This window comes from Condylura cristata, unplaced genomic scaffold, assembly GCF_000260355.1.
Source record: "Condylura cristata isolate star-nosed mole 26May11 unplaced genomic scaffold, ConCri1.0 scaffold00008, whole genome shotgun sequence".
In the NCBI taxonomy this organism is placed as follows: Eukaryota; Metazoa; Chordata; class Mammalia; order Eulipotyphla; family Talpidae; genus Condylura; species Condylura cristata.
Window position 1 is genome coordinate 9,531,685 of NW_004567109.1, and position 15,059 is coordinate 9,546,743.

The 15,059-nt window shown below is 60.7% G+C and overlaps 1 protein-coding gene across 2 annotated transcripts; it reads right to left on the bottom strand.

The window, feature by feature from the left end:
- Positions 1 to 3,020: 3,020 nt before the first annotated feature.
- WNT4 (wingless-type MMTV integration site family, member 4) lies at positions 3,021 to 14,161 on the bottom strand. 2 transcript variants are annotated; one of them, XM_012722796.1, is made up of 4 exons: positions 13,932 to 14,161; positions 6,484 to 6,615; positions 6,252 to 6,394; positions 3,021 to 5,838 (listed from the first exon to the last, which is right to left on the bottom strand). In XM_012722796.1, exons 1-4 carry the CDS (start codon positions 14,077 to 14,079, stop codon positions 5,371 to 5,373), a joined length of 891 nt encoding a protein of 296 aa, XP_012578250.1. In that variant the 5' UTR covers positions 14,080 to 14,161; the 3' UTR covers positions 3,021 to 5,370. The 2 variants fall into 2 exon arrangements, with proteins under 2 accessions (XP_012578250.1, XP_012578252.1); XM_012722798.1 differs by having other exon boundaries at positions 3,021 to 5,739; positions 13,932 to 14,148.
- Positions 14,162 to 15,059: the final 898 nt, after the last annotated feature.

The window sequence follows — 15,059 nt, forward strand, 5'->3', positions numbered from 1 at the left end:
CGAGTGATTGTATCCTCTCAGTCACCCTCTCTCTGGACTGAAGCGCCGGGAATTTGTCATAGCAGCCCAGTGTCCACCCGGTCACTTCTCTGGATGCACTCCAATTCTGTGAGGAGCAGAGGGGCAGCAACTCGCCCTGTCCCTGTCCTGGCTGTGATAACCATCAGCCACCCCTGAAGCTTCCCAGGTGGCTCCAGCTGCTGTCCAAGAAGGGGATGAGGAGGAGGCCCAGGCTGCAGGAGGTGCTGGGCGGAGGGAAGAGGAGGAATGGGAAAGCTCCCAGGAGAAGAGCAATCCAGCAAATTCTAGTGTCATGGAAACCTGATGAGCCCAGGAACCTACAATGCCAGCTCCACACCCCGGTGAACTCTTAGGCCAGAGCTGGTGTGCTGGCTGAGGCTGCCTGTCAGTGTGTCTCACCGCCCTTCCAGGCTGCGAAGCCCTTTCCCGTCATGTCACTCGGTCCCTCCAGCAGCCACAGTGCTGGGGGCCAGGCTGGGGAGGCGGTATAGAAGACTCTGGAACCAGACTAGGGTGTGGTCCTGGCGCCCGGCTCTGCCATTATCTTCATCTCCTTGCAGATGAGATTTAGAGGTTCCTTGCATGCTTCAGCTCCCACAGGCTGCTCCAGTGGAGCAAGCACGAGAGCCCAGGCCTCTAGGCAGTCTTGAAAGAGGCATCTTCCTGAGGCGGGAAGGTTGGAGCCCGGCTCTGGTGCCCTGCTTAGTGCTGGTTAAAGTCCTGCTGAGGAATCGGCTTGTGTCTTTGTACTTAGGGTCTGTTTGTTTTTCTTCAGTTTCATAGTAAAAGGTCATTTTGAAAGCTGCTTCCCTTTTTGGCTGAATTGAAGGGTAGAAGGACTCATTACTCATCTATACCTTGGTCCAGGCTAGATGTTCTAAAGCCAGGTATGGGAGCAAGCCCGTAGGGGCTTGGAACCGGCTCGTCAGCCCCTTCCTGCTGCGGACAGGAACTGACGGCCTCTCTGGCAGATGTGGACCTCAACCTGGAGGCTTGGCCACAGCAGCCGGGGCAGGGCCCCGGGGCGGCTTGTCACCCTGGCACAGCGGCTCGGGGGAGCGCGCTGCAGGCACGGGTGGAGCTTTGCTTCTTCCGCTTGCTCCAGGGTGTTTCTTCACCTGGGTCCCCTTTTTTCTCAGTTGTTGGGGTTTCAGAGCTTTTCTAGGTCCGGGGCAGGGGTGGTTACTTATGGTGCTAGAGACTGGCTTTGTGCCAAGGTCACACACCTCTGTTTCCATGCCAGACCTCGAGTCCCCGAGCGGAGTCCAGGAATGAATGAATCTCCTCTGGCTCCCATGTTGGCGCGGACCCTTGGGTTCTACCATATGGCCCAGGCCCTGCTGGCCTGGCCAAGGTGGCACAGATGGGTTGACCCTTTTCCCTCACAGGTGGTATGGGTGGGGGTGGGTGCTGAATCAGGGTATATGGCTCCTTGTGCCCAGCTTTCTCCTGCTGGCGGACCCAAGGCCCAGGAACAGTGGCAGCCTTTCTGGGGCAGCCAGGGCACCTGGCCAGAGTATGCTCTGTCGGGTACTATCAGCTCTTCAGCAAGCCCCGGTTCTCCTCTTAACCTGGAGAAGGCTCCGGGTTATTGGTGTTGTTCTTGGCGGACCACCGGGCCCCTCAGCAAACAGGGAGGCGAGTGTGCACCCGGCCTGGGCCTGTTTGTGTTGGCCTCGCCAGGCGGGGGATTAGCTCAGCTGGGCTGCTAATTGCCTCCAAAGTGCCGGCCTGGATGCTGACAAGGGCCGGGCCTCTAGGCCCCTCCTCCCCAGCAGGCACTATGCCAGGCTTGGGGGCCTGGCCCAGAAGGGCCCCTTCTCCCCTGTCAGCGCCTGCTTGGCTTAGACCCTAGAGATGCGGGCAGGGGGTCACCAAAGCTGGCGGCTCAGGAAGGAATGGTGGGGGGAGATAAGTATGAAGTCATCGCCGGGCCAGGCCTGGTCGCACTACACCCCCTGCCCCACATGTCTTAGACACCCCCCTTCTTGACTCGGATGCCTTCTGAAACACTTTCTGTCCTCTTGCTAGGTAGGAGCTGGGTCCCTCCGCCCACGTGCCTTCCACCTCAGTCTTGGGGACCACTGGGCCCCTCAGCAAACAGGGAGGCGAGTGTGCACCCGGCGTGGGCCTGTTTGTGTTGCGTTCAGCACCCTCCTCTCCTAGTCACGTTCTCTGTTCCTGTGTCTGGTCTCCCACCCTCTGCCTGCTCACTGTTCTGTAGCTCTTGGCCCTGCTCTGTCGCCCAGTCCCTTAGCCTCCCCCAGCACCGTTTTCCTGTGCTCTTCCTTGGTCCATTCCACCCAGCCAGACTTCCCTTGGGCCACTGGCTGTCAAGAAGGGGCGAGGAGGAGGAGGCCTACCTCACCACACAATTTCACACCTTCCCAAAGGCCTTTAGTCCTGAGCTCCGAGGGCAACTGCCAAGCATGGAATCCGGACAGGGCCCCTCTGCAGACTGGCCCAGTGCGGGAATTCTGAAACCTTCGGCCCCTACACATGCTGCTTCCAGCTGCCACTGCCTCTATTCCGCCCTCTGTGGCCCTGCACCCCCCCCAGCCCTGCTGCTCGCCCATGTTGGACCTTGGTTCAATCTTCCTGGCTGGTGCCCTGAGGCAGCATGGCCTTAGCCTTGCTAGTGCTGCCCGGATATCCTGACCCCTGGGCTTTTCTGTCTCCTGAAGGGGACCTGCCGGCCACAGACCTTGGTCTTTGTGCCCTGGCTGGCAATGAGTTCCCTTCCACTAGCGCCCCACCTCCTGTAGCGGCGGCCACTCGTGGCAGTCTCTCCACAGGAACACTCATAAAAGGTTCTGGCCAACCCATTTAGGCCTAGGTTTGAACAGCTGATCATGGCCGAGCAGAATGGAGATACAGCCTCTGCGCGTCACAGGTGAATTCCTTTCCTGTGATGCTCAGGAGAGTTATTCCCCAGGTCCTTCCCTAAGGTCTTGTCACCCTCTTCTATTAAAAAAAGCCACTTCCACAATTGCAAGATAAAGAAATAATCGTTTTTATCGTTCGTGCATCAGGCTATTTCATGGGGTGTCCAATGGCAAGAAGCCTAGTATAAAACCAGAGGGTGAGGTGGAGCCATCGTGGGTAGTAGCCGTGGTGGCAGAGCCCTGGGCCTCTGAGCACCTCACCTCTGGCTTGGGGCGAGACCCGTGGAGAGGACTGCAGACTAAACTTGGGTGCTGGCCCATTCCCAGGGGGCTGGGCCATGTCAGGCCTGTGTTGTTACTCCTCCCTTTTATCTGGGACAGCTTGGGACTGGGCGTGTCCATGGACACTCCATTTCCTTGGCTGTGGATCCCTTGGCTTCTGGGGTGCTGGTGGAGGTACAGGGAGGAAGAGGGCAGGGGTTCCTAGAATCTAGTGTGCTTCACTGAGCTCCCTAGAGAATCAGCTTTGAGGAGCCCCCACCCCCAGTAAGCAGAAGTGTCAAACTTATGAAGGGGCACAGAACCTCCCACTTACTCCTGGGGAAGTGCTCATCACACCAGCCCCCACGGGGGCCCATGACTCTCCTGGCTTTGGGGAGTTTCTCATGGCTTCCTGTGTTTGGGTCTGCCTGTGAGAGAAATTTCCCTGCCTTGAGCAGACTGAGAACGGAGCCCACTAGAGGAACGGGGGGGCCCCACTGGGCAGCTGTGGTGTTACTTTTTCTACTCAGCTTTCATCCATGGCAGAGACGACCTGCCCCAAAGCTAGGGTTCGCCCCATTCAAGTAAGGCTTCGGTATCTCACTTGGTTTGGGCCTCTTTCTTGAATGGACATGGAACAAGGAGCATGAGGCCATCGGTGACCCTCTCTTGGTGAGGAAGCCAACACCACCTGCAGGGCCTGGAGGACAGCTATGGCCCAGAGCCTGCCTCTGAGTCTGGGATTTTGAATTCAGACACTGAGCCCTGGAGCAGTAGCCTGGGGATCCCAGAGCTCAAGACCTGCAACCCAGCGCCTCGAACCGCCCTGCGGGGGCAGCCTGAAGAGCTGCTGACGGAGTCCTCCCTGGCTGGGAGCCCATCTGAGAAGCGGGTGGGCAGGCCAGGTCTGCCGTGCTCATGTCCTGCTCACAGAAGCCTGGGCTGGGCTGGACCCCTGACCCCTGGCTGGTGTGCGGGGCCTGGGCCAGTGCTGGTGCTGTTCTGGGGGAGCCTCAGGAGCCATGGCACTCAGGGCAGGGGTGCCTCCACTGCAGGGCTCTCATTTTGTCAGCCTTCCAGCTGCCCACCACACCCCCAGAGCCACACGCCCCTCAGGAACCACGGAAGCTCCAGCTTGGCCTGTGGTCTGCATCCTACCCTTCTTCCTGCAGTCAGAAACGCCTCCCTGAGTCCCAGACTCAGCTGCATTTTCTGGGCTTTTGGGCAGAGGGGTCCAGGAGGTGCCTCGGTGGAGGGCTCTGCCTCTCGGCCAGCTCGCTCTGGGCTGGGCTGAACATGCCCTGAGCTGTAAAGTAGGCCCAGGCCTCCCTGTCTGGCCCAGCTGCCGGCAATCTCGAGCCCAGCACGTGAGAGGCCTGCTACTGGGCATACTACGCAGTGTGGCTCGGCACTTTGGTTCACTGAGTGAGAGCGGCTGGGAGAGAGCCTTGTCACGGCACTTTCCCGGGCGGCTTCCATTCTGTCACAGAGGAGGAGCAGTGAGGTGAGTCAGTGGGGGTGTCACTGGGAAGACCCAGCTGGGATCTCCGACTCAGGAAGGCAGCCAGTGTCCCTGCCTGGGCGGGACGGAGGTGTGTGGGGTTTCCCTCTCTGAGGGGAGGCCGGTGGTCCGGGCTCTGGGGGGCCCTGTGGCCTTCCCTCGGCCCCATCTCACACGCTCTTCCTTTCTGGAAGGTCCCACAGAGACCGAACCTCCAGCCGCTCACGGAGGGCTGCAGTAAACCCTTTGCCCTTGGCCCGGTAACGTCCCACTCCCTTTCTGGGGGCTCAAGAGACAAGGCTACCAGGCTGACGCTGCCAGGGGTCCGTCTGGGCGCGGGGCTGCAGCTTCCGCCGCAACGGCACCATTTGCCCTCTTGGCCACTTTCCCCTAGACGGCAGAGTCAGTAGGCATGTGGCCGTGGTGCTCCTCGCCACCCATCTCAAGTCTGCAAGTAGCAAAACAGATGCAGATGACAGCCTGGAGGTCAGCAGCAGCCGCGGTGGACAGGCACGAGCAAGTTCCTTTTGGTCAGCGGCAATGCCCTTGGGACCGCCTACCTGGCTTCCGCAATAAATAATAACATGAGGACCCAAAAACCAAACCAAAACAAAAAATACAACCGGTATCTTTTGGGGTGGTGGTGGGGAACTGTTTAAATTATCAGCCTTCCGGGCCAGAGGTGGTGCGGGCACGGGGTGGTCACCGGCAGGTGTGCAGCTCCACCAGCCGCTGGCACTGCCGGCACTTGACGAAGCAACACCAGTGGAATTTGCAGCTGCAGCGCTCGGCCAGCTCCACCTGCGCCGTGTGGAAGCCGCGGCCGCAGCACAGCAGCTCGCAGCCGTCTATGGCCTTGGACGTCTTGTTGCACGTGCGGCCCCTCGTGCCCAGCACGCCGCTGCGCGTGTCCTGCTCGCAGAAGTCCGGGCTGGGCTCTAAGTACACCAGGTCCTCGTCCGTGTGTGGCTTGAACTGCGCGTTGCGCGGCACCAGCGCGCGGGAGGAGCCCACGCGCCGCGGCTCCACCTCCGTGGCGCCGTCGAACTTCTCTTTAAGCGCGTGGCCGACCTGGCGGAAGGGTGGCACGGCGCGCCAGCAGGTCTTCACCTCGCAGGAGCCCGACACCCCGTGGCACTTGCATTCCACCCGCATGTGTGTCAGGATGGCCTGCAGGGGCGGGCAGGGGACAGGGGCCACCAGGAGAGGTCAGGGCAGGGGTGGGAGTCTGCACCGGGCCCTGGAGGCGGCAGGTGTCAACAGTGGAGCGCGCATCTCTGGTGGGGTGGGGCTGGGGGCGCGAACCCTAGCTCTGTCCCTCAGTAGGCGTGCATGTGACCGCGGGGCAGACACACACTGCACTCAGATGCGCGTGTGAGGGTGCTGCACTGGACCTCCCCCTGTTCACTGGCTCCCCCATCTACATCCCAGCCTGCTGCCTGGGCCCCACTGACCTACAAGAGACGCCTGGTGCTGGCGACAGCCCTGGCAAATGGTTTAGACCTCATGTAGGTGGGAGGGTGTTCCCGGGCCTGGCTGTGCCCACCCTGCCCTGGCAGTCAAGGGGGGGGATGCCACTCTACCTTCCTGCCAGCCTCGTTGTTGTGGAGGTTCATGAGGGCCCGGCTGGATGAGGCCCCCTTGCTTCTCTCCCGCACGTCCACGAACGACTGGGAGAAGGCCACGCCGTAGGCGATGTTGTCTGAGCATCCTGACCACTGGAAGCCTGGGGCGCGGTGGGCAGAGGGGGCGCCCCTGCGTGAGTGCGCAGCGCAGGCCCCGCCTCCCGCGCACCCGCTCCCGGGCCGCACTCACCCTGCGGGCTGACCCCGTGCACGGTCCGGTCACAGCCGCACTTCTCCAGTTCCCCACTGCTGCATGCCCGCGTCACCGCGAAGGCCACACCTGCTGAAGAGATGGCGTACACGAAGGCCGCCTCCCGAGTCCCTGTGGGAGGCAGAGGGAGGCAGGGCTGGGTCCTGGGGCTCCTCCCAGCTCTCCATGGGCCCCCCTTGGGGCTGGTCCTGGGAGAGTGAGGCCCCTGACTCACCAGCCACATACACCTGCTATGTGCCTGCCACTGTCTCCTGTCCTCACGCCTGTGAGGACCCCAGCCCGTTTTACAGAGGCCAGGCAACTTGTGCGGTCACACAGTAGGAGGCTGAGCCAGCAGACAGCACCCTTGCTACTGTGGGGTGGGGTGCTTGTCCCCACAGCCTCTCCTGATCAGTGATGCTAACGCTATTTACAGAGACAAGGTCAGCGTGCAGAGGGAAGCTGACAAACCTACTGAGCTGGACTGTCCACTAGCGTCCTGTAAAACCTGTGCCCACCCCCAGCTGACCCCTCTGGCTGCTCCCGCGGTTCCTGCTGAGGTCGGTCTGCTCAGGACGACTCCCCTTACTCCCGTAAGGGGAGCCATATTAACGTCCCTACTGCATGCCTGCTGGGTGGTGCCCGCTGCCCAGGCGCCCTCTGCTGCCAGGAGCTCTGGGCCCATTTCACAGATGGCGAAATGCAGGTTCTGGGAAGAGGACGATGGCCCCAGTCACCCAGCCAGGAAGTGACAGCAGGACTCAAATGCAGACCTGGCTGCCGCCCCGCCGGCTCTTCCCTGCCGCGCCAACTCCTCCGTGGTGCTATTTTGGTGCTCGCCCTCTCCCCTGCCTGAATGGGTGTTTTCATCCTCCTAGGAACCGTGCCTCAGGGGTGTAGCTGCTGTGGAGCCTCTTTCTGGGGGTGTGGGTGGAGGGAGGGAGTGTGTGTGCATATGTGGTGTGTGCATGGCGGGCTGGGTGCGCGACCAGACAGGCCCTGCTCCTCTCCCGGCCCCTGTGAGGGCCTCTGTGTGCCCGTGACTGTCCTTCTGTCTCCTGCCAGAGTGTCTGTGTCCACAGGAGTAGAGGGGGCAGGTTTGGGCCCCGTGGTTGGCAATTACCTCTGCGACACCCAGGCCTGTGCTCTCGGTTGCCCTGGGGAGCAGTCACCGTGGTCAGGCAGAAACAATCACCTCCTCTGTGCCCGCGTCTGTGGACGGGCAGCAGAAGCGGGCGCTGGGCTGGGAGCCGTGCTGTCTCCGGCTCAGGACGCCCTGTTCCTGGTTCAGCCCCGGAGCTGGGGTACTGCCTGCTGCCCCCTCTTCATGCCCCCTCTCCACCCTGGCCTGGCCATTTCAGGCCGGCATCAGGGGGGCTTGGCTGGAGTCACGGGGCCTTGACAGCCCGAGATGGAATCTTCTCCAAGTTAATCGAGGTTAATAGCAGGATCACGTTGGTTGGTTTTGTGCTGTGGCCGCCCAAAGAGAGACGACTTTAGTTTCTGGTATTTCTGGTATTTCCAGGCCTGAACCAGTGCAAATCTCTGCCCCAAAGACCAAGGGGGAAGGGAAAGCCAAAGATAGGGTGGGTGGGCCTGGTGGGGTGCCCTAGCCTCTGGCCTCACGGGGTCTTTCTCTGGCCTCTCAGGTAGCTCCTTTCTCACCGCTGGCTCTCGACTCAGCCCGTCCCCGGAGGAGCCCTTGGGTGCAGGGCTCCCTGTGAAGTCCCTGAACCAACATGCATCTTCTGGGACTCTAGGAACCCCCTGTCTTGGCCTTGAGAACAAGGACATCGTGGTTTTCTCAGGCTGGGAGCGGGCCTGCAGGAAAAGACTGAGAGGAAAGATTCGGGGAGGAAGTTGCTGTGACAGGAGCCACAGTCTAAGCTGCAGTGAGCTGACTCTGTCAGGCCAGTTCCTTTTGTGGCTTCTCTCCCGGGGATGTGAGCCACTGGCCTGTGCTCAACACAGGAGGCCCCAGAAGGCCTGGCGGATGTGGTCAAGCCCACTTGTGCCCAAAGTCAACGGCAGTGACCTCTCCAGCCTCTTTCAGCTGGCCTGACCTGGGCCCCCACCCTTGGGTCAGTGCTGTGGCCCCCAGCCGGCACCCTGCTCCACCCCAGGTCTGGGGGCCCCAGCTGGAACTCTGCTTGCTAGTGGGGCCCCTGGTGCAGACCGCTGAGAGGGACAAGAGGACGTGGTGCATTGAGGGTGGAGCAGAGGGCAGTGAGCGTCACGGGAGATGACAGCCCGGCCAGGGATTTTGCTGTTCCCACTGCAGAGGAGGACAAGCGTGGCTTTTTCCGGGACAGTAAGCTGGGCCAGGGAAATGGAGAGCTCTCTGTGGTGCCAGAAGTGCCTCGAAAGCTTCTGCCTTTTCCATCAAGCCTTTCCCTACCCCACACCCACCTTTCTTCCTGCTCTTCTTCCTAGAGGGCTTCCTTGCCAGCCCCATGGATTTAGTCCCGTGTCTCAATCACCTCAGTGTCGTCTTAGCCAAGGTTAAGGCTGCCTGGGAGTGGACATTCAGACTTGGCCTGCGGATCCCACACTACCTGCCCCTCCTGAGGGCCTACTTTGTGCCAGGGCCCTTCCCTACACTGGCCAAGGCTTGTGACAACCTCAACCACCAGTTCTGCAACTCTGGCAGAAAATGGGAGCCTGGGTGGATTATCTGGGCCCTATGGGCAGCCAGTGGCCATGCAGGAACTGGCTCTAAGGCCTGCCTGTCTTGAGCACAGCACACACGATGTCTCTCCCAGATGCTGGAAGGAGACGTCAGAGCAGGAAGGAGTGCTGGGATGCAAACCAGCTGAGGTTGAGGTGGGCTGGCGAGGGAGCGTGGGCATGGTGATCCCCTGGGCGCCAGGCTGGTGTCCTGGTGGAAGTGTCAATTCTAGCATAACTCAGGTGTCCCAGGAAGGTGGGCAGGGCGCGTACTGGGGGCTGAGGAAGACTGTGCTCTACGTCTGCACTCTTTCGGTCTTTCCACTTTGCTTTGCTTTCTCATCTGCCAAAGCTTACCTTTTTCTAGGAAACCACCTCCAGGAAGTCTCTTTGGGTTTAAGAGAGCCTAGGACAGGGTTTGGAGCTGGACTACAGCACGTTAGGACCTAGCCAAGTGACCTTTCTCTCAGCCTCCTGTCCCCACTCTAAATGGGGAAATCGCGCCGTCCTGCAGGCTAAGCCCAATCACTTCATCCTCATCTTAGGCTGCTTCTTCCTGGCTTGTGCCTCACATGGGATCCAGCAGTGGGCTGTTCTTTCTTCTTCTTGTACTGCATGTTTGACTGACTTCTGATGCCGGACCGGAAGGTCCTGGGGCCAGGCTGTCTCTCATATTTTTTTGGGCTCCCACTTCCCTCTCCACCCACTGACACCTGGCTGAGGGGGACTCTTCACAGATGCTTGGCAGAACTGGGTCATGGGAGAGATGCAGGTGCTTCCTGGGCAGGCCTGAGGTCCAGGCCTGGTGCTGCCACTTCCGAGGTGTCAGCTTTCTGGTCCACAGAGTAGGGCTGCTAGCAGCACCTGCCTCCTCAGGACAGCCACACACGGAAGGTGCCAGCACCTGGCACAGAGTAGGCGCTCAAGACACAGTAGCCGCTGCGGGAGCTACTGAAGGGTAACTAGGGTCATCTTATTCACTTACTAACAAGTTGCACTCCGAGGCCCACGCCACTGATGGCGGGTTTGCCACTGGGCTAAAAGCTTTCTTAGGTCCAGACACTTCACCAGATGTTTGTTGTCACCTGCCATAAGCTGGGCACTGTGCTATGCGCAGGGTGCCAAGGGGATTTTTCCTCCACGGACTCTGAGTGCGGAAGCGGGTCTGGGGTTTCTCCCCAAACCCCCAAGTTCCTGTAATTACCTGTTGGCACCAGAAGGCTGGCCTGAGAGGCCACCCAGAAGAAAAGCATGTTCTCACCCTCACGGGGTCCAATGTGATGCCAAGAGCGAGGACAAGGGAAAGAGCACAGACTTCATGAGTCTGGGACAGCCCAGGGCTGGAACGTGCCTGCTCCCGCAGGCCAGCGTGACGGCGTTACCGCCCGTCAGGTGTGCTGGATGAAGTCAGATACCCAGGAGGGGAGATGGGCCTGCCATGTATCTTGCTATGTCCCGGCACCCCATCACCTCCCAACCACGGCAGCCAGGATCTGGAGGGACTGCAGGGCTCTCTGCGGACAGGGCCGGGGTCAAGGGCACAGACAGCGGTGACGGCAGTGGGAGGAGGGAAGCAGCAGGGAGGGATCTGCGTGGCCACCTCTGCCATCCTGCTTGGGTCGGCCCCTCCGAGACCCCAGCAAGTCCTGCTCACTGCAGCCTTGACCAGGCTCTATGATCTCTCCCAGCCTCACACCCTTCTCACTCACTCAAGTCTTTCTCAGTTGCCTGCTCTGTGTAGGTGCTGCTCTCGGCACTGGCACCACAGGACCATCCCCCTTCTGGCCTTGACCACCTGCTGCTGTTCCTGGCTTCCCTGATGCCATCTTTGCCAAATTTCTGTAGATTTCCAGCCTACAGCACCTGGCTGGGCCTTGACTCACGTTCCTGTCTGTTAAGTGTTCCTCTTGCCTCTGTAGGCCAGGGGCAGAGTGACCTCCCCTGCTAGGGGTGGAGGGAGGGCAAAGCTGGCAGTTGTGAGACCCCAGGGCATGCAGGCAGTAGGGAGCTGCCCCTCCCGGGGCCCCCATGAGGTGAGTCACCAGAGGCATCATCTCTGAATCCTGCATGGAATCCCAGAAGATGGTCCTGGATTGTCCCCACGTGGAGGCTGGGAGGGAGATGGGGGATTTGTGGGGGTCTAATAGTTCTGGCCTCTTCCAAGTCTGGGGCTGTGACCCCAGCCAGGCAACTGCTAGGTGGACCCTGGCTAAGCCTCCCACTCAGGAGCTATGCACTGACAAAGGCCTTCTCTGCTGGTGCCAGTGGTGTTCGGGGTCCACACTGAGTGCATGCATAGACACCAGTGAATCCTGGTGACAGCTCTCTGGTGCGGGCACGTGCTGGTCTCTGATGGGAGGACGCCACGGCATGAGGGTGACGTCACTTGCTCCAGGTCACGCTTGCCCACGCTCCAGCCACCTGCCACACCCGCCCCCAGGCTTTCTGAGAACAACACTCTGCCTTGGGAGGGACAAGCCCCTCCTCCTCTTGTTAATGGAGACAAAGACTTTCCACGGGAGTTTATAAAAACGGAGGCGCTAGATGCCTGGGAAGAGCTCAGGTCCGCTTCCAAAGATTGACACCAGCCTGGTCTGGGGTGAAGCCACCTTGACAGGACGCTTGACCAAGCTACCCAGACGGAGACTGAGCCCACGAGGGTCCTTAGATTCTTGAAGGTTCGCTGAACCCAGGCTGGCCCCACTCTTTAGCTCCCGCTGCAGACAGACGAGGAAGGTGCTTCCCCACAGGGGCCCCCAGGGCTTCAGGCCACACCTGACTGTGCATCCCCTTCTTTGCTGCCTCGAACCCTTGCCCAGGCTCGCTTCCTGTGACTGGACGGTACCTAGGTCTGTCCTCCACGCCAGGCTGTGCCGTGAGCTGGCAACAGGCAGTGCGACACCACCTTGCCTTTGAAGATGGAAGGGGTTAGGGGTGGGGGCTGAGACTGGGGAGCCGCGCATCACAGTCCATCTAAAAGGCGTCATGAAAGCCACAGGATGGACTGAGAAAAATGGCTATGGCAAATGGGTTCCCAAGTGAGCAGGGGTGAATGTGGGGAAAGCGTACACGGGAACGGCTTGTGCTATCTTTGCAACCTCTCTAAAGGGCTGAGAAGACAGAACATAAAACGACCCCCGAGCCCCTCAGCCTGAGCGAAGAAGAGTGTGGCCCCGAGGGAAGAGCAACGGCTGGTTCGCAGGAGCTGGGAAGACGGAAGACTGGGTGGGGGTGGCGGGTGCCGCTGAGAGTGGCGGAGGCTGGCTGGATGTCTGAGGCGAAAGGGCCGGGCCGCGCGAGCCCGCTCGTTTCTCCACCCGCCCACGCAAGCACCAGCCCCGCTCCGCGCCAGGGTCTGCCCGTCCTCGGGCTCTGCCTTCGAGTCCCTCTCGCACGCTCGCTCGCCTCGCTTGCGCACACGCACGCACGCTCGTTCATGCGCCCACGTACTTGCGCACGCACGCACGCACGCACTCTCGTGCGCCCACGTGCACACACGCACGCAGGCACGCACGCATGCGCGCTAGCTGCACTGGCTTCCTGGACCTGGGGCTCCTCGGCGCGCGTCCGCCCGCGCGTCTCTGCCGCCTCTCCAGAACAGCAGTGCTCAGCAATGCCAAGCATGACCGTGCCTCGCTGGCCTGTGCCAGCTCCCAGGAGAATGGCTTCCAAATTTCTATCACGGTTGGTTTCCAACAACATCCAAACGGTTTGCCACAAGCCCAGCAGCCTTAGCCGTCCAGAACCACAGGTGCCAAGACAAAGGTTGGCCCAGGCAACGCCTCGCTGCCGCCCAGCAAGTGGAAGAGCCCTGTGGACGCTCGGTGGCTCGGGAGTGTCAGTTTCACGGTCAGGAAGTAGAGAAGGAGGCGGCTGGGTTAGCACTTCCTCGAGGGTTAGCGGCTTGACCTGGCGCCCTCTCCAGGAGCCTTCCAGTTGCATGGAACGTTTTCTATGCGCTGGCCCCCTTCCTTTGGCTTACTGCCTTCTCAGATTTCCTGTCTCAGCGCAGCACGCAGCGCCTGCCTCCTCGGGAAAGCCTTCCCCAGCACCCCAGCTCTGGCTAGGGGCGGGGCCCACCGTTGTTGCCCCATTGCTGCGTTTTCCCATCGTGGGTCAGAGCATGGAGCCTGGTGCCGGATGGCCCGGGTGCAAGCCCTGGACCTGCCGCTTTCTAGTTCTGTGACCTTGGACATGTCACTCAGCTTCTCTGTGCCTCAGTTTCTTCATTTGCAATATGGAAGCCCATCTTAGGGCCAGCTGAATCAATACTACTCAGTACTATTTAAAACGCTGTGCAGACCACTACCCCTCCCGAGCTGTGGTTATGGATGTGCCTGTATCCCCACGGCCACTCAGGAGGACGGGAGCCGGGTGCTGTTCTCAGGACCCCGCGTGGCGAGTTCCCAATATGGCTCACTTACAAGAGAGCCAGGCCTCAGACAAAGCAGTGTGGCTGGAGCCAGGCTGGATTCTGATTCTGCAGTTCATCCTCCGAGTGTCCCGGGCACCCTCATCCTTCCCCTGCCTGAGCCAGGGCTCCTTCTGCAAGGCAGGAAGGTGGCTCCACAGTGTGGAGGGCTACGGGGACTGAAACGGCATCCTCACCACCCCCCACTGCCTGCTTCCCAGCCTCCGCCTGGGTGCCTTAAGCCTCCGACGCCTGCTGTTTTCACGTGCCCAACTGTCCCGCCATTCATGAACGTGATTCCCCGCCTGAGAGCTGGTGGTGTTTCCTGGGTCTCCGTACCACTGCGCCTGGACACTCTGCGACAGCTTACCTTGCGTGACCACCTTGCCAAAGACTGGCAGGGAGTCGAGCGTGGAGCAGTTCCAGCGCCGGTTCCGGAACTGGTACTGGCACTCCTCGATGGCGAGCTGGGCTCCGCGGCGCACCGAGTCCATCACCTCCAGGTTCCGCTTGCACATCTGCACCTGCCTCTGGATCAGGCCCTTGAGCTTCTCACACGTCTCCTCCTCTGAGATGCTTCCCACCGACGACAGCTTGGCCAGGTACCTGCGAAGACGGTGGGGGTGGGGTGTGCCGCAGTGCCCCTGTCTGCTCTTCGTTCCTAGTCTGGCTCTCTGGGGTCTGACTGGTCCCGCCGGGGGGCCTGGCTGGCCACGTCTCTCTAGATCTGCCCGTTATCTTGCACAAGAAGGCCTCCACCTGCTGTCGGCACAGCAGGCAGGAAAGGGGGAGGATCACTGACGGGGTTCCTGTTGGGGCCCTCCCCACCCGGGGGGCCCCTGCACCAGCGCTGGGCCAGGTCGAGATTCCCTCTAGCTGAGCGTCTGAGCCATTGTACCCATGCTTTTCTTGCCTCCCCCTTCCCACGCACCCTCTTGCCCCAGTGTGAGATCAAGATCCTGCCAGTCACACCCCAGGGCCACCAGGAGAAGACTGTGTCTGTGTGCAGCACTTGGGAGTGGGACGTGGAGGTCAGTGAGGCTGGAGGACTGGGGAGGGTGTTTCCCCAGGGGCGCTGGGGAAGAGGGGCCTTAAAAGCAAAGTGCTGTCTCCTCAGCCCTGGAGTTCGTAGCCTGAGGGTGGGCAGCATGCTTGCTGGCTCGCGGTTGTGGCCTAAGTGGCTGGTCAGCTCTCTAGGAGGCTCCAGTGTGTCAGTCCGTCTCAGCAGGGCACTGAGCACACTGGTGTTGGTCACCTACTGCGCCTCGGGCTCTGCCCCAGAGGCGGCGCCCTCGTGCAGCCTCATCCCAAAGCCTTGCGGCAGAAATCCTTGGCCCACTTGATGGGTTCCAAGTTGAAGGCTGAGGGCGATGTGCCTAGGTGACGCGATAGCGAGTGCCGAGCTGAGCTTCAAGCCCTTCGACCCCTCCTGCACAACTGGTGGAGGGCTCAGGAAGGCTCCAGCCTGTCTAATTAGTTCTAGGTCAAGAAACAAGGG

Bases quoted from the DNA above. Each gene is read 5' to 3' on its own strand.
- WNT4 (XM_012722796.1), bottom strand. From the start codon at position 14,079: ATGTGCAAGCGGAACCTGGAGGTGATGGACTCGGTGCGCCGCGGAGCC. The intron at 6,616-13,931 runs GTAAGCTGTCGC...TGCCTCCCACAG, and splicing joins TGGCAAGGTGGTCACGCAAG to GGACTCGGGAGGCGGCCTTC. The intron at 6,395-6,483 runs GTGAGTGCGGCC...ACCGCGCCCCAG, and splicing joins GCACGGGGTCAGCCCGCAGG to GCTTCCAGTGGTCAGGATGC.